The following is a 20003-nucleotide window of genomic DNA, read 5'->3' on the forward strand; positions in this document are numbered from 1 at the left end:
CCTTTACGTCCCTCCGTACACACGACACACGCCGCCGTCACTCGGTCTCGTTGTACTTATTGCTATACCTACAACGACAGGTGGTCGAGCGAGGTTACGTCTCTCTCTCTCTCTCTCTCTCTCTCTCTCTCTCTCTCTTTCTTTCTCTCTCTCTTTCTCTCTCTCTAGTACATCATATTATATAAAATATATGCGGATATCTTGTGTTGTATTTGCAAGAAATATGAAGCACGAGATTGAATTGCGTTCTCTCTAATCTGAATTAATGGATACTAATTACCTAGTGGTATACTTTGCACTGATAATCAATGAAGTTCAAGAACAAAAAAAAGGAAAAATGTTTGAGCATTATATAACTGAAATACTGATATTTACATTAATTTCAATCTTCCAATATCATGTTTATTGAATTTAAGCATTAAAACAAGGTTAGTTAGATCACAAAATAAAGATTAGCTATTAGGGATCTCACATTTAATTCACTAATTACTAGTGGCATACTTGGCACTACTCAGTGATTATCCACTGATTCAGATTTAGAGAGTTTGTTTTAGAGAGTCAGATTAATTAAGTGAGATATCGATGAAAGCGTATAAAGGAAATGTTAGAATGATAGGAACTAATTATAATAATACAATACATTAAAAAGGAGGAATAATAAAAAAAAATTGTGTGAATAATACGTTCTTTTGTGAATTACATCTTCATAATTTCCGCTACATTGTGCAATATGTACGATACATTTTTTTCGAGAGATGTACGTATTCTTTAAGACAGTGAGGCGTTGCCGCACTTGTGGATTGCTGACCAAGACCTTTACGCTTTTTCTTACGGTATTTATTCACGCACGGATCGGATTCTGTGGTTAGAGCAAAACCGAAACATCGCTTTGAAAACGATATTCCTTCGTGTATGGCAGGGAGCAATTGCGCTAAAAAAGAAAGTAACTCGGTCGATTTCGCACATCCGGTCTCTACGATCTTCTCGTGAGTGAAGTGATCGTTTTTATGTTAATTAACGGCACACCCAAGATCCGTAAGTCTTTTTGAGGGCGATACTAATTGTATATCATTCTTGAATGAGATAACGGAACTCAGTTTGTATTTGTTCGAATGCGCTTCCGTAAACAATATTGTTATAAAAATATACAAATATAATTTTCATAAACAATTTATTTAATTTTCCGACATTCCGTCAAAGAGTTGTGATTTATGACGAGATGAAGTATTTTTGAACAATCGTTTAAGTCCTTCAAAACCATTGAGAAGAGTCATTAATTTCTATTGACACTCGAATGTTATTAATGATAGGAGCATTGTAGCGTTACTCTTAATAGAAATTATACATTCGACAACGGATCTACTTCGTCAATTGGTAGAGAACGATTTATCACCCAATTCGTTGAATATCCAAATCATTCCGATTATGCATATGACTTGATTGCGAATGAGAACATATATTATTTCAGGACAGATTTAAGAAAAGATCCTATAATTTCTTGCAGTCACATCAAGGTCTTCGGATTGCACACATTACTTCAGAATTGAAGGTTTTTAAAATTATAAACGCTTGATTTTTCTAAAATTTTTGGCATGTCATTGTAATTATTTTAATGTAGACTGTAACATTGATGAAATGACTGGACAAAAGATCGAAACGTCTGTATTTGTATTTTTAGTTAAATATAATTTTTACATTAATAACGAGTACATTAATAACGATAGCGAAGAATATCTTGCTTGTGCTCTGAGCCCTTTAACTGATTATTCTAATTTAATTATTTCTTTGATTATATATAGCGTGCGTGGCTGTCGGCTTTCCGACTCGCATAATATTATACTTTCGAGACATTATTTAATTGAAGGTGCCATCCTGATTTGACGAGGCGGCACTGAGGAAGAAATTAAATGTCGGTGAACCATTTTAATGCGATTTATTTCCAAATAAATGTAATCGTCGTATTTTAAAATGACAATATTTTAAAATTTCCATTTTAATGGAATTTATTTAAAAATATGCGAACTATTATATGAGTATTTTATTTTATGAACTTATTTTACTCGAGCGTAATTGAGGGAGTTCATATTTATATCACTAATTTATACTGCTGCAATTATTTGCTTTTTAAAAGAGAGATATTTCTCTGTGTTTCACTTATTATATGACCCAAAGCTGAGCACGTGTGCCTGCATATTCATATGGTGATCATTTCTTTGTTGTGTAAAACAAATCGCAGAGGTCCTCGCACTCTGCCTTTTACCTGCCCAGAACAGAAATAAGAGTAATTTTACACCCTTTGTTCTCTTCTTTCGGTACATTTCTCCTTTGTTTCACATGTTGCTCGCCTGCAGGTTGATTCTAATATATATGCAGATTGTAATAATACAAGATCTATCTCGATTTTATATACATCGCATTTTTTTTCTGTCAAGCATATCTTTAAATTAGACTGCACTAGTTCTATAGAATGTACTTTCAATATATTGTAACTCCTACTTTTAAAAAGTTAGGATATTATAACGTACTCACTAAATTCTTCTCGGAATGGAATCTCACTCTTTATAGATTCCAATCTAAAGAATTTAGAGAGAAAATGTGCACAATTTTACGTTGATTTATTTATTGTACAAATTTTTTTCTTTTGCAATATTAATGTTCTACACAGATAGCTTTAACCAAAATGAATCCACGAGGAACTAGATATAGCTTTAATGAAGTACGATAAATTAAATTGCTCCGTAATAAAAAGTTATCATTCACGATAATATTTAGCAAATAATAGTAAAGTTTAAAATTATTCATAGTCCGTTCTTATTTTAAAATGTCTTGTAATATAAATGTCTCTTAAAATGCTATAAATATATGACTCTATGATTGAGTTATCATATTAACAATCTTAAGTAACAATCTTAATCCGTACTTAAGACAGTGTTAAATATAACTAACTATAAGCCGACCTAAAATATGACTACTGATTTTATAAAGATAAAAGAGATAGATATTTGATATTTATTTGTTCGTATTGATTTCTACCCTTAGTTTGGTATACAAATCAAGAGATTGATCCTGCTAGAAGGTTAACACGCTAAAGATAGCATTATCCTGATTTCTCTGGTGCGGTTAGGAAGTAAGTTCTTGTCGGTCGTATTGTCACATTGGATCGCGACTTCGGTTTGGTTGTATAAGGGAGGAACGCACCGAACGGCGATTGCACGGTGCAAACACCGTTCTGACCGTTCAGCCTCACGCAGGAGATACGATCTCGCGCTTATAGGAACAGCAACGTCCTCGGCTTCGGTCGGGCTCCCTCCAGGCGTAAGCCGGCTACGCCATTAAGCTGGAATTCAGGTGTATTAACGATGCTGGACCGCGCGGCAGGTACGTAGCGATCACCCGTGGCCACCCGGTAGCACACTAATGGCAAAGCTACGGCGGAACCGTTCGTTAGAGAGAGATTTTATTTCGCCTATCTTACGCGCTTGCGCGCTCTGAGCAACACGACGTTTACTGTCGGCGCAACATGGGACCCGGTGGGAAAGGGTTACGAAGCGCAATTGTGTACGATTGCGTCGCGTTCGTATTCACGGGACGTTACCCTGATTGCCGTTGCCTCGATGAGATCGACTGAAAGGCTTTCACGGTATCGTGATATTTTATAAAGTGCTCTTAGATTATTGCCATTCCATTAATTACTGTATTAATGTGTTAACCGCGTGCCCTAATCGCAGTATACATTTAAAATCTGACAGGAATTTAAAATCTGACAGGAATTTTAATTTAATTGCAGCAATATCTAGCCGATAATGAAATAAAAGATGATAATATTTTAAGAAATATCACGCAATTTTTTTTTTTTGATGATATACTCAATTATTATATTAATTTTTTTTAACTGAAGTAAGTTTAATAATAAAAACAACAATAGAAGTTTCCAATATGGTTAAATTTAAAATAATATGATTAAAAAGGTATATACTACGAGTGCAATTTAGTGGCTAAATTTTATATTTTAATAGATTACAATAAATTAAGAACAATACAATAAAATAGACGGTTCGGCTTTATATCAGGCCATCTTCAATACATTACAAAATTAATATATGTGTTGTAACTTTAATACACGCTAAGAACTGGCTTCGAAATAAATTTTATTAATTTTATAATAATGAGATTAAATATGCAATTCTTGATTACAATTTTATTTTCGAAGAGCTAGATCATGTTAAATATTCCAGATGTCAATTGTCGTTTTACTCACCATGGTTAGTCAAATTTATTGAAACACATAATTTCCAGATTCTATTAAATGTGAAATTCATTAATAAAGTTAATAGCTCTTAAGTCAAAATAATAAATTCCACAATTAATTTATTGTAATCTATTAAAATATAAAATTTAATCACTAACATCTTGCGCTCGTGATGTATACCTTTTTAATCATATTGTTTTAATAATAAAATTCTATATTTCTAAAATTAAAAACAAAGTAATTAAAAACAAAGTAACTTCTATAAAGGAGATAATTGATAGTCCGTGGGGTATACGATGGACAAAAATTTTAATATATAATTTTATTTATTTGTATATCTCTTACGGAACAAATTGCGCTGAAGCGAAAACGCAGCGATGTAACTAATCCCGCGGGAATATAAGCAGACGCTGTATCGAATCTCTATGCTCTTATTTGAACTTGAGACTAAGCGGTATCGTCGTTATCGAGAAATTCCAGCGAAGATTTCACAGGTGTTGCGCGTAAATAAATGAAGGTCCGTGCATTCGTTGAATTATTTATTTCTTCTTCGCAAAAGTTTTCTGTCGTCGATGGAATATCTTCGTAATGATTATCCTTGTTTATGTAAAATATAAAGTTGTTTTATTTTTAGATTCAATGTATCTATTATTATTACGTATGTAATAACATAAATATGTAGGTATAATGCAGCGATTATATAATATAATTTAAAGTACAAATAATTAAATCATAATGTTTAAGTCATATGACATCTTGTTAACATTTTACTAACTTGTTTATAATTATGTACATCTCATATGTCCTTAGATTTTGATTTTAATAAAATTTTTTTGAAAGATTTTTTTAATATCGATTTATTAATTTGAAGATACATTAAAATTTACATTATTTTTTTATGTATATCTAACAATATTTTGAGTGGCAGTAATAATTATACAATAAGAATTATGATAACGTCTCTCATAAGAAGAATTAATAACTCTAAGCTTCTTCACCTTATTAAGTAAATCACCTTATTAAGTAAAATTATACAATTTTCACTTTCAAATTATAAAGAATTATATGACACAACATTTCTATTATATCAGTACTTTTATTACGTGTTTCAGATGGTTCTGCCATTTCGACGATGATAATTACGTGAACGTGCCGCGCCTATTGAAGCTTCTAGACAATTATAATCCACGGGAGGATTGGTATCTCGGCAAACCCTCGATTCCTGCGCCCTTGGAGATCATCAGGCAGGGCCCGGAGCCACAGAAACGACCGGTGAATATAGATTAATTGCATTTTCTTTCCTTTCATGTACTCTTAATTTGTTTTTTAATGTTTGTATGGGAATTCTCTGTTTAAAAATGTTTGTCCAAAGATGGCAAGCAATAACATGCACAATATAAATTAGATTACCCGCAGAGATGATTGATCCATCCAGTCGTTTGAACTTAGCGAATCCACGAACCTAGTTCAACATATTATAGAAATATTTAATACGTACCTACATATTGTACTCTTACATCAACATGCGGGAGATGTTGTGAATAGTTAAAGTAAAGTAAAAGCAGAACATAATTTAATTTAAGAAGACGAATAAGATTAGGAACACATTTATTATATTTAAAGATTCGAACTGAATATAAATTAAAGTTTATTTTTACATTTTATTGTAAAAAATTAAATTGCTTTTTTGTTAATAACAAACTGATATTTTTAATAATACAGAGGAATTCATGCGTACTACAGTATAAAATACATTTTTAATCTTTTGAAATCTATTTTCAAGTATTTTGTCTTGATTGATGATTTTGTATAGAATTTAGCTTTTCTTCTATATAGGTTTATTCAAATATAAATAGGATTATATGTATTGTACTTACTACTTCAATATGGATTTTATTATTTAAAATTGGTAGTTGGAACATGTCTAAAATTATTCTTTCATTCAACTACATAACATCTGTATTTCGAGGGATTACCGGCTTTGACCCAGATTTATTTATAATATAGATCATCTACTGTAATTACACCCTTCTCCGTCGAAAGTCAACTTATCGCTCTTCGCGGTTGGTCAACTAAAGGAAATTGTCTCTCAGGATTTATTTAGAACCGTGATAGCTCAATAGTAGCAATTTAAAACAATAACGAGCGCTACGCGCAGACACGTCTTGCTGTCTCCAGTACGCGGAGATGCCGCAAACATGAAATTCGTTCGACCGCCTTTGAAGCTTCCGGTTGGGTTTCTCCATGAAATTAAACTTACCGGAGAAAAAAAAGAAGTCGGGAGACTTTTAAAGGGAAGAGGGAAAGCTAAAGGATGGGTAAAAGAGGACAAGATTATTCGCGATATTTTTTTTCTTCTCTCTTTCTCCTCTCCTCTCTTCGCGATCTTTACACGAGAAGCCGTGCCGTCACTAACGGGTGGTCTTATCGAATTTATGCATCCGCGCGAGGCGGCAGCTTCCGGCAAAGTCGAACGTACATACGTCTTGGCAAATGCGGGTTAGAGTGAAATAGGGATCGCTTCGCTTTTGTGAGCAATTCGTTCGACGGCAAAGAATATCGCGCGAAGAAAATGTGCGATAGCGTCTATTCTTTTTAATGCTCCCCAGCGGCGTTTTCTTCGTGCTACGAGTTTCATACTATTATCTCGCACCTCGCGTTTTATATATATATATATATATATATATATATCTTATCCCATGCGAGTGCATGATAGGTTTTTATGGGTAGATCTCGTGCCGTGAAATTCCGATTTTCCCTCGCGGGAGATGCAGTCGTTGCGTTCGCGCGCGGTTCACTATCTTCTCGGATATTCAATCTACGACACTTTTTACTCGCTTCGATGTGCGTATATCCGCGAAATTGCTCTTGAAGATTTGGCATATTGTACGTGAGACATTTTTCTTAGTATTTTTCTATCGTCAGCTTATAAACGGTAAAAGATATCGCAAACGTCGAGTTTATTGCATATCTGCATGCTTAATGCAGAAATGCCATTACAGCTTAAAAATATAATATAAATAATAGAAATGCATTGAATTAATAATATTTTAAGTATTATTTTAATTTTATTATATTTTTTGTTGTAGTTTTTATTATTTTTTATATTTCATTCTTGTTATTCATTGTATTTTTTATTATATATATATATTTTTTTTGAGTTATATAATATTGTTTTTTAATTATATAGCGGTCTTTTCTTAAATATTCCTCAAAAAATTCAAATTCTGTAATTTTTTGTTGGAAATTACTTAGAATTGTAATTGTATATCTAAAAACTGTCATAAAATAATATATCCTTTTTATATAAATTGTTGAATTATGAATTACTGCGAATAATATTCTGTCTTGAGGCTATATTATGAATTTTAAATCACTCACATGAAAGATGAATATGTTTGTAAGAGAGAGCAAAGTAGAGAGCGTCTTTTCAAGGCATAGCAAGTGAAGGAACTCGCCTGTGCACAATCACGAATCGATAAAAGCCCGTCTCACGTGCTGCTTTAGGAGATACACGATGCGATTCGGATGTCGCCGATATGATCGCCGACGCTTGGCAGCCGACAGTTAAAGGAAGCCCGCGATCTTATCACGACGCGGTGTCATGCTATGAGGCCATTAATCCTTTTTCTTCTGCCAAGACAAGAAATGAAAAAGGAGATCTGTTGCCAGTGACGTCGTTCATGATCGAGAGGACAGGAGTCGATTTATGCTTCGGAAAAAATATTTCAATATATCCGCTTTAAAAATTAATAATTTTAATTTGTTCATTGAGAAATTTAAAATAATATATCTCTCTTATCTTTTTGAATTAATTTTTAAACGATTGTTTTTTTACACTTACCGGAATTTGCATATTCCGCGATAGAAAGTTAGACAAGATACGAATTGGAAAAGCTGCTTCTCGCACTTCTTTCTTTCATCGTTGGAAGAAAAGTATGAGGTTACCAAGGGAAAATAGATAAAGACGAGTGGGATTCGTGGTGCTCTCGAGATGAAACGATAAATCTTGCAAAGCCCGTAGGATCCGTTCTTCCTTCTGAGATTAACCGCTTCTTATAAGGTTCAATCGAAGCTATTCATCAAGCACCTTCCTTGATATCTCTTTTCCTGATTTCTCTCTGCCACTCGTTAAAGTCTAATCATAGTACGGATTCCGATTTTTTTCTTTTTATGCTATCCATGAACTTCGCGCGATCTATGATTACCAATAATCGATCGGACCTTTCACTACTGAACGGACTACTATAGAGATTGAGTAGGAAAAGGAAATGAGCGAAATTTAGATTTTTGATTTATTGAATAGTGTGTTTATTTAGAAATGTTTTAGATTGCGATTTATTTTAGGATTTTTCTTTTATTCAAATTTCAACTTCCTAGAGAGAATATCTTAGATTTCGCTTTAATGACGGATTCTGTTTGAAAAGGAATTTGAAATTGTTTCTTAAAAGAAAGAAGGAAAAATAAGTTTTTTACTTTTAGTTCTTACATTTAATATGAAAACGTTCACTTATTCAACTTTGATTAAGATTCTATAAAAATGAGGTCATAAGTGAATGTCTAATGTTTGAACATTGTAATTTGTTGAAACTTGTTTGTGAGAAAAATATCAATTCCCTAGGAATTGAAAGTAAAAAGTCTTATATTAGTTTTATTAGAAGATTCGATTTACAAAGTTTTATATAAAACGTGATATATAACGCGATATATAAACGTGAACGTAATGTAAGCCAAAAAATTTTCAGTTTTTTCCAAAGAAAATAATTAATGCGAGAAATGTTGCGAGAATTTATCATCTGTGATTAAAAAATGTTTACGTTTAGTATTAAAAAAAAAAAATATTTTTGACGTATAAATGTAACGCAAACGTTCGCGGAAAACCTAGCTTGCATGTTTATCCGTCATCGAAATTATTTTTCACGCCATTATTTTATATAGGGCTGTCGTCGTGAGATCCGGTCCGATAACCACGAGGTCGATGCCAGTTATATAGTCTCGTTACCGGTCGGTCCGCAAAAGATAAACGATTTACTCGATTGTAATATACATGCATGTTGGCGTATTGATCATCACGTGGTAACCTATTTAAGGTGACCCGAGGTTTATGCGGAATTTAAATTGATCGATATCCTCTGACACATTTCTGTAAGAGTATATTTAATGTATTGAATAAATTAATAAAACACAGATTTCTTTAAATACGTCACTCGTATTTAAAGTGTCGAAAAATTCTAGTGAAATTCTTGAGAGAGATGACAAACAGATCATTATTCTTAAAAAACATTAATTAGAATAATTTATAATGACTAAATTATTTCATTGCTTAATTCTATGATATATGTGAAAGTAGAGCAATTTATGATTAAAGATTTTATCTGTGTCCTGAAAAGAATACAGATATATTTACCGCCTGTTTGGTTTTAATCTGATTATGTAAAATAAATCTCAGCATACATTACGTAAAGTGATAGGCTTTAGATCAGCGCTGATCGTTTTATTCCAGTTTTATTACGCAGCTATTTGGCACAGTGTGTTCTGCACGGTGAATGGATATTGTTCGGTCCATATATTATAAAAGAGTTCTGACTCGATCTCGAATGTTTTTCTGCCCTCTACGTGGTCCTCTTTCTTTGCAGTTCTCTTCATTCAGCCTTCTTACGATCTGGTCGGACCAGTATCGTATGCACGAAATCTCTTGAAAGTCGATCAACCGTGATTGGTCCGGTGAGCATAAGTATCGATAACACGCATGCCAGCTCGTTTAAACCTTTTTTTGTCTTATACGAAAATCATTTTTATGCGAATGATATGATATCGTCGCTGATATGAATTAAAATAAAAATCGCGGTGGATTACTTCCTTCTTGTGCCGAACACAATCTGCTCCACCCTTTAATTAAGCAAAAAAATCTTGCTTCCTTATCTTTATTCATTTCGTAAAAAAGATAATTTGCGTACAAGAAGAAAGTTGCTGGATTACTCGACTAAAAGATGTTATTATTTACGTTATAAAAATCTTCTTCGTATCTGTAAATATTGACTATTCATTTGCGTTGAAAATCAATTTCGCACTACTGATTGTGAGAGAAAAGTGTTTGGTATTTATGAATATAATTGCATGATAAAATAACTGTGGTTTTTATGGTTATTACGCTGTAATGTTGGTAATAGTAACCTAGCATATATAATAATTCTCACAAACATGAAAAAAAAATTATACTATAAATTAAGATAATTTCAAATATATTAATATAATAAAACATCAAGTTACAAATAGTATATAAACAAACATTTTTATTAAATAAATGCAATCGAAATTATAGTGAATGTAACTGTTTCCTTAAATTTTCACTTGCTATTCGTTTATTAATTTACTTACTATTTATGTGATAATAATAAAAAATAATAATAAAAAATATTAAGAAAAAATTTAAGATTTTTTTCAAACAGGGGGGTGTGTAACAATTATTAATAGTACAACTGACTATATTTGCATGGTTAAAATAACTATAAATATATAATTATCCTAAAAAATGATATAAATTATAATTAAATTATGGTAATTGTAATCATTTTTTTCTCTCAGCGTAAAATTTCAAATTTTATTATTTTTGTCGAATATTCCGTCGGATGAACATATTAAATTTCTGCCAGATTTTTTAATTAACCATGAATTTTGTCAACGTCGTGCACGTCTTTGCACGTAGATGCATTCTGTTCGTCCTTATCTTGGGCGCGAATCGCAATTCATGGCGCGACATGAACCCATAGTAGGATCTCCACTCGTATGTACCTACATGTAATAATACATATACGCGGGTGAAAGGTGGTTATGCGTTCGCCGAGGCACGCTGACCGGAGAGTACTTGAATCTGTTGCTGGAGTACATTGGCCATCTTCGTGCCAGCTTCGTTCCTTCGTTCGTGGTCGAGCTATCTCTCCCGACCCCCCATGGGTGTGGTACCATCTTCCAACCGAGATTATGGTCTCCGCCATGGACGTTGCTCCCCGCGGGCTTCACGTACTCGTATATTATATTTGCCCGAGAAATCCTCAGGCTCGCTCGATGCACACGTGTGTGCGTCCATCGTGTGCCCGGAAAGAATCGGCTCGTTACTGCCCTGGCAACTGGAGCGGTTCTTGCCGCTTCTTCTCGTGAACAATATTACATTTAAAAGATACGGTCGCGATTAACGAAGGCAAGACGATACACGACGCAACATTTCTAACAGACAGCGTTTTATATGAATTCTTTTTTATGCTGGAGCAAAATTTTCGGACACCCCGTAGTGTACGTAATATACATTTAGAAACCCCCGCCATCAACCACAGGAAGTTCGAGGAAATTCTGCACTAACGCGACGTGCTGTGTCGTTAATGCTTTTGCGTTTTTTTTTCAATTTTCGACGAGCTAACCGAGTTTTAAGTAGATTATCAAGCAAGATAATCTGTTCAGTTTGCTGTTTATGCAATGTATCTACGCATAAGATTATTATTTTAGTAAATTGAAAATTTACAATTATTCCACACAGAAAAAAATGTTGGTTGAATTAACTGAAATTCTGGTGGAAAATGAACGATTCAAAATTCTAATTATAAATCTACAAGATTTCTGGCTAAATCTGGCTAAATCTGGTTGAAATTCTAATTGAAATAATCAACATTTAGAAGATTTAAAGAAATCTAAATTGTTCATTTTCCACTAGAATTCCAGAATTAATTCAACCAAACATATTTTTCCGTTTATTTTAATTTTTTATATAGAAAACTACGATTTAAAGAGCTTTGTCTGATCGATTTTCGTGTGAAATAGCTATTTTATTCTATCGTAGTTCTTCGTAATAATCACAATTAACTTTGATCATTCGTCAATCCGCCGTAGACGAATGATCAAGATTCGCATTATACGGCTGATCTGTAAAAGCGTGAGAGCAATACAACTAGATGCATGGGTTGTCGAAGGGATAATTAACTCGGAACGGCCCGCAGGGCGCGTACGCGCGGATTCTTTCGGTGGCTCCTTGACGCGATGGTGCAACTGCAACATGCAATTGCGCCTGCAGAATCGTTGTCTCGTCAGGTGAAAGGTGCTCCCGCGATGGATGAATGAGCGTAACGTGTATTCCGTAAATTGATAGGCAAAGTAGAACAGCAATGCGAACGGGTTTACTGTTGCTTATAGGTCAATGCTGGAGGATAATTTGCTAATCGCACGTTGTCTCACAACTTCGCGTGAGTGCAATTGCCTGGAGGTGGCGACCAATATTGATACCGAATCCATTTAATTTTACGAGAAAATTGTAATTGACGTATAATGGAAAAAAATCTTCATTTGATCTGATGTTTTCAATATTCTACTAATAAGTAGATATTTTTTTGGATCAACTTTATCTTTTAGGAAATATATAATATTTATAATTAGGAAGTATATATAAATCAAATTTAGAGATCGATGAAAATAAATCTACTTAAAATAAAATTTCTATATTTGATCAAAGCAAAATCTTAGGGTTTAAATATTTCTGTGTGAATTTATATACTGATTTTATGCATATTGCCGAAATCATTTTTGTTCTTGAAATGATATCATTTATATTTTAGGAAATATTAAATATATATATTGTATGAAATCTATATTTATCGATTCTGCTAGTTTCTTTGTCTGTATGATTTTATAAGTAATATCTATCTTTATATATTTCTCAGTGTGCATTTTATGTTTGCTCTAAAAAAAAGTTGAAAAAGTTCTTACGTTCTAACTTACGTTTTAACTTACGTATAGATAATAGCAATTATGTATTACCAGAGTTGGGTAAACTAATGTTTTTTTTTAACTGAATAAAGTTAAAGTTAATGGTTTTACAAAATTAATAAAATTAAGTTAAAAGTTGAAGGAATAAAAAATTAACTTAACGTAAGTTAAATCAATATTGAATTAACTTAAGTTAAAAAAAATTAATTTTGAAAAAAATTATTTTTTAGAAATGTCAAAATGTCTTAATTTTTCTTAAAATGAGATTAAATAACTACAATATAAATTATTAAGTAAATTAAATTAAAAATTTTTTTATTCATATGTGATATAAGTATATGACACATAATGATATAACTATATAAGTTAATAACTTTAAAAAAACAGCCAGCACATAGAGAAGATACAAGATCAGTGATTAATAAGACTTTTTAATAAGACTTAAGCCATAAGAAATTGACCAATTACAATCGAATGCGAGAAAAATATTTGACTGTAATTGGTCAATTTCTTATGACTTAAGGCTTAAAATACTTATTGTAGATCCAGACTAAGACTTATGACATAAGGCATAACCGCATAAACCAGTCAGAGGTTGTATTAGCATCTTAAGAAATTATTTAAGATGGTCTTAAAATATAAACAGATTACGAATATACCTCCTTAGTCTTATTATATTTCTTATTATTTTTCTAAGATATTTAAAAGAGATAAAACATTTTTTAACTTAAAAAAAAGTAAAAAGTTAACATTTAAAAGTAACTTAGTTAAGTTAAAATTTAATGCAAAATTAACTAAGTTAAAATTAACTAAGTTAAGTTAAAAGTTATTAATTTTTTAACTTTTTTTTAACTTTTAACTAGTTATTACCCAACCCTGTGTATTACATATTTATTATTATTATGTTACATATTTTTCTCAACTAGTTCTTAGTAATTCTTCGCGATAAGAGAGAAGCTTACGAGACACGCCCTGTTACAATGGAGTCGATTGCCCCGGAGAGCGATTAATTTACCTGGAGGCGAGGATCGACGTACATCGGTGGTCGTTACTTTACATTTTCCCTGGCACGGCGGCGTCGTAATTGCGCCCGCAGGAGCGCGATATCGCGCGCACCACGCCTCTAGGTGAAAGGGTGAGCGTGCGGGCGTACCGATGCAGTGCGGTGGTGAAAAAAACGGCACGGGGCAGGAATAGAAAGGTTTGCAGACAGGCGGCAGGTAAGCGAGCGAGCGAGAACTGCAAGCAGGCAGAGCTCTCGTTCATCGTCTCGCGTCGTGCATGAAGGCTGAAAATCGAGCCGTGCACGAGACGGTCATTTTAGTCCGACGGTAGGCCGATCCACCCAAGGGATAACCTGCCGATGAACCGTAAACCAGGAACTTATTATCGGGCCGTACACCGCACGGACGCTTTATTATTACGACTACTAGTGTAGAATTGGCGAAGAGGAGTCGTTTCACTGCTAGATCTCGGAGCGAAGAAACTGCGCGCCCGTCTCTAATATCTCTCCGTTAACTCCACGACTCGCTCGTTCATAACGTTGTTGTTGTCATTATGATGCCTCGTAAGCGTCACGTTATAAGTTTTACAGTCGGCCAGGAAAATTACGATTTGGCTTTATCATCGTCTTTAGTAGATTCGATCTGGAAAACCGGAATAAGCTTGACTAGAATGAGTTAAGATAATTTAATATGATAAAGCGCGACGACGCATCGTCAAAGGTAGTTAAAGTGTGTATGCACAAGTACGGACTGTTATAGAATTCTCTCTGATACAGAATAGAAATAGAGTTTAGTTTCGAATTAATTTGGAATCTTTGACATTTTGTGGCGTAATGTGGCACAACTTGGCTTACTTAAGCATAACTGCGGAATTTGCGTCGAATATTGTCTGTAGAGTTGCGCGAATCAGGAATTTCAAATCTTCATTGTTTCGAAATAACTTGAAAAGCCGCATGCATTCGTAGTTTACAATCGTTCCATCCAGCGGGAAGTTCTGCAACGATGTGAACTAATGCTTTGCTACGATTAACCCCGTTCCATAATTTATGCATAAAAACGTATACTTGTCCTTCTTTCCTACATATTATTACCTCCAGCTCTGAAAACATTAGCTTTGTAAGCTCGCAACTGAAACAGTCGTTGTATTATTGAAGAAACATGAAACGGAGAGAAACGGAGAGTCGTTCCGCTGCGTTTGCTAGGACCGAGTTTATTGCGCTCTTTATAGTCATCTCCGCTCGAGCAATGAGTAATAATAGAACCAGTCATGTTTCTTTGCGTAATCATATCTCCATTGGAGTTCTAATTTTTCTATGAGTAATATTTGTCGTGAGATCACGTCAATATTTCTTGTTTTATCTTGACAACTAGCACTTATATCGAAAAATAAATCGGCGCCGGTATGGCGTAAATTTCGCTCATAATTTGAATTACTCTTACAATTAGGCTTGTAATAAATTCATCGTTTACGCTTGCGACGCTTGCTCTTCTTGCTGGCGGTTAATTAATGTCAGGAGTTTTAAGTTGTTTCGACACGGGTCTTTTTCATTCTTCATTCCCGGCTATGGTCACCTTATAATCCGTGTCGCTCCGCTTTTTACCGGCAAACTCACCGCGAAAGTCTTCCAATTAATCGATATTGTCCTCCAAGGTGAGACGGCGTTTTATTATATGAATTTCATCGTACCCGGTTAACCGACCGTAAGTAGGACAGAATTTAATAATGTCCGGTGATTGTCAGACGCTAATAGCATTTATTCATGGTTTTTTTTGTGATCCATTTTAATATATTTTTACGTATTTTCATTGTGTTTTTTTTAATTTGCACACGTATAAAAATTTAGTGATAAGCATGTAGAGGAAAGCACATAGTATTATCAAATACAAAATATAAATATGGAGAATTAGAAAGGAATGAAGGAGTTGTGAACACGTGATAAACACGAACGATATTATATTGCAGTATATTAATGATCTCATTTTTCGCATCCAATAATAGTCCGATATACGTTTATTTTTAGTGCCGCATAACAGGAGACCATAAAACGCATATATCGATTAAGTAAATGTTATTATATGTTTTCGATAATTTTGATGTAGGGGAAAATGGAATTACAAATATCTAAGGGAAAAATTAAATAAAATTTATTTATCAATTATAGAAGTCTTTATTCAAAAGTTATTGGCTTTAATTATAATAATTAACATTTATATGTATATTTGTAATAAGAATTGAAAACCTAATATATGTAAAATAATATATATTAATAATTTTTCCCTCCATATGTATATATTTTGTAACGTAATTTTTTAATCACAACTACTAATTACGTGCACGCATTTCGTAAAGATTGATGTGCTTCTTAAAATGATCCCGTTGACAATATTCTCACATCGTTACAACATTTCCTGCTGTAAAACGAACCGAATCTCGCTTAGATTATGCGTACATAAACTCCCATATAAAATGCATCTTTTCACGTCGTTGGTCCTCTCACTAGTCCGCCCACAATGAACCAACGCCAGTAACGATACACGATAATAGTAATAACAGCAGTAATAACTATAATTACACGTTATTGTTGCCGCTTATTATCGTTACCGTTAACGGTGTTCCTCTCGCATAAAATCGCTTCGGCATTTTGCGTATAATACAGCTGTTGTTTTCTAATAACATCTCTATGGGCTTGATAATTATTGATGCGTAATCTTTCCTTGTTTTAATTACGATTAACAATGGATGAAATTTTTATGTAATAATCAGAAAATTAAATGATTAAAATTATTTATTTAGAATATATTAATAATTTATCATGTTTAATTTGTAGTGATGCAGACTAAAAACTACGGTTGAAACATCTACGTTTAATTTTGTTAAATAATTTGACCAATAAGTTTATTGTACACAATCAATATCACGGTAGGCTCTTATTGACTAATAATTTATTTCTTTATTATATCCATTTACTTTTAGTTTTTACCAGTTTCTTTATTTAATTGAATAATTTATCAAATTAAAAAATTACTCAGTCTTCTGTATATCTTAATTCGTATGGCTAAAATTTTTATAAAAGGTTTGCTTTAGAAAAACTTTATTAAGAAATGTTATCTTTCTGTGTGATGGAAAGATATATATGTAAAATAGGAAGTTTTTATAGGAAGATATATTTTTATTTTGGTTTGTTCGACAGTTCTTAATTATTGTGTCAGTACACTTGTCAAAAAGTATTGTGAGAAAAAAACGGATGGTGATATATGCTGCTCTTAACCGCTTCGATATTGGATGCGATCGAGACATTAGATATTGCCTTGGTTCTGGTTGTAATTAACAGGTAGACAGCGGTAGACACAGGATGCCGTAACTCTATAGGGTGTTGACTAGTTTAATAGCCTATCAACAGTGTTTTTCTTTCATCCTCTCGTTTTGTTTTGTGTGAGCGATTTAAGAGCGATGGATACATGCGTGATTGTATATTATGATTTTATGTGAGTTTAGTTGATTGGAAAAAATTCTGTTATTCCCTCTAAATTTAGAAATCAACATAATAATTATTGCTAACGTAAACGTTTATTTAATTATCGTTTATTACTTTTGCGTTGCATATACTACAATTAGATCGAAGAATATAAATATGTTGGTGGTAGTAAAAAATTAATTTATTTAAAAAAAACGCAGAAAGCAGTTTTAATTAATTATATGTAAAGTAGAAATATTTAAAATTATAAGACAAAAACTAATTTTTTGTTACTGTTTTCTATTCTGTGTATAATAAAGTGAGATTTTATCGTGGCTTTTTATGCTTTGATCGTATTTCAGTTTTACTAATTGCAGAACAGAAACTTGTATGTTACAAATATTTTATTTTTCAGTATTTCAAAGATTTTTGTCCATTAAACATAGCGCGATATTGAATATGTATATATGTAAATGAATCGCGGATTCTAAATACGTCTCGTATGATTTATGAAAATTAATGCAGGCATGCATAATTAAGATCAAACATTGGAGATTTGTACTTTTACGTAACGTATAGCTAAAGAAGAAATGATATAAAAAACTGATATATTAGTCACAATTACGAAATCGGTCATTATGTAAGTATCACGTTATTGTGATGCTGATTGCTTGTGGAAAGGAGCATACAACTTTTTTGCGACCATTCGATAATCTTTTATTTCTACATTTTGTTATGTACTTTTTTTCATAAAAAGCGAAAATTAAAATAATTATCATAATAAATGCTACGTTGAAGGAAAAAAATGGTATATTATACGTGGTATATTATATATCACAGTGTGTATATTATATGTTATTGTAATCTGCTGTAGTCACTGTATATACATAAATGTATATATTTTGATTAATAAAAATATATATTTATTAAAATTAATATTTTGTGACATATATATAAAATAAAGTTAATAAGATTCTTATTTATATCGTTACGAAATCGCTATCAGTTATGCTTCATTCATTTAAAAATAATTCAGAGTTGATCCAACAGTTGATTTTGTGAACAAGGATTTTATTCTTTATTCCAATGTATATACTCTACGATATTTCTTTGAGTGTAGCTTTATTATTATGATAATTTTTGATTTCCGTAAAAAGAAATATATAAGAAACTGTAGAATTAAAATAATTCCCGAACAGTCAGAAAAAGTGAAAGTTTTATCTTCCTTTGTAATTTTTTCATAATTTTTCATTTTATTAAAAAATATGTATAGTATCCTTAAAGCCATGGATATAAAGTATATAAACAATTTCATGAGAAACTATCTTTGTGTCTTGTATCTTTATCTCAGAAATTGCTGTTGCCGATTTTCTACGAACATTCGCTGTAATTTAAGAGTGACTATCTTCTGAAGCGAGAAAATTCGATCAGATCTTTCCGAACGACCGATGGCAGTCGACGTAATGGCTCTATTATAGCCGATTCGAGCGATTTGTTCGAACACGGCGGATTCCGCGGATACTTCGGAGTAGATCGACCCGATCTTGATTTATTCTTTCTCTGGAATCTGTCGGTGAGATGCCCTATCGATTCTTCTCACCCCTATCGGGCTTCTCTGTACCACAGGGTACTTTCGAACTCGTCAAATACGTTCTGGTAACGCTATCCGGGCTTTTCGCAGTTGAGTGACAGCAGGGAAATAAAAGAATCACGACTCCGTCGAACGTGTCGCGTTTCGCTCATGCATTCGCCATCGTGAAAAGCGTGAAATCGACCACCGTCTCTCAAGGCGCAAAGAGGATGCGCCAGTCTTTTTTGCAATTATATTTTTTTGTTCTGCCTTCGCGCCATGGCACATCCATTATGATTAGCGATTACGTTTGCGTAAAAAGCGGAGCGTACGTTGATTATGACGGGCGAGTAAAAGAGACGTTATTATTAATTTTTAGTGCTAACGTTAATCTATATCTATTAGATGATTTTATTAAAATATATGCGACAGTTTGCGACGTATCAGCATCAGCATCAGCGTTTCATTTTTTTATTCATAAATCGTAGTGAGAAGTTAAACGAGAGCTCTCGTATATCGACTCACGGTTTGATGATTGGTTCGCAGTCGGAAGCGGCGATTGGCACTTCCGTGGAAACTTCTTAGGTGTGTTTGCGAGCTCGATATTGCATTACTATATCGCAACGTGGGCGTAGTCTTGGCTATATTGGCAGAGGTCGGTCGTAAACGAAGAATACGACGGAAGGCACAAGATGACGAGAAGATATAGGTACTATCGGTAAAACGAAACGAGAGAGCAAAGGAAGGAGAGAGCAGTAGGTGGCCGCAGCAGGAAGGCAGTAACTCGTAGCACGCCACTGGCCGTATTAATCATTTGAGAGAAGAAAGAAAGAGAGAGAAAGAGAGAGAGAGAGAGAGAGAGAGAGAGAGAGAGAGAGAGAGAGAGAGAGAAGAAGAGAGAACGAAGAAGAAGAAGTAGAGAGTAAGGGAGGGGAGGAGGGGACGGGGGTACCGGGAAAGTAAACGTTACCTTA

General features: G+C 33.3%; 1 protein-coding gene across 1 annotated transcript in view; it reads left to right on the top strand.

Annotated features, from left to right (window-relative positions):
- LOC105624750 (fringe glycosyltransferase) overlaps nucleotides 1-20003 on the top strand; it is a 128055-nt gene that overhangs the window by 45509 nt on the left and 62543 nt on the right. Inside the window, exon 5 of the mRNA XM_012206104.1 lies at nucleotides 5362-5521. Within this exon, the coding sequence (XP_012061494.1) occupies nucleotides 5362-5521 (160 nt within the window). The remainder of the gene's footprint in view (nucleotides 1-5361; nucleotides 5522-20003) is intronic.

This window comes from Atta cephalotes (assembly GCF_000143395.1).
Source record: "Atta cephalotes unplaced genomic scaffold scaffold00087, whole genome shotgun sequence".
Classification (NCBI taxonomy): Eukaryota; Metazoa; Arthropoda; class Insecta; order Hymenoptera; family Formicidae; genus Atta; species Atta cephalotes.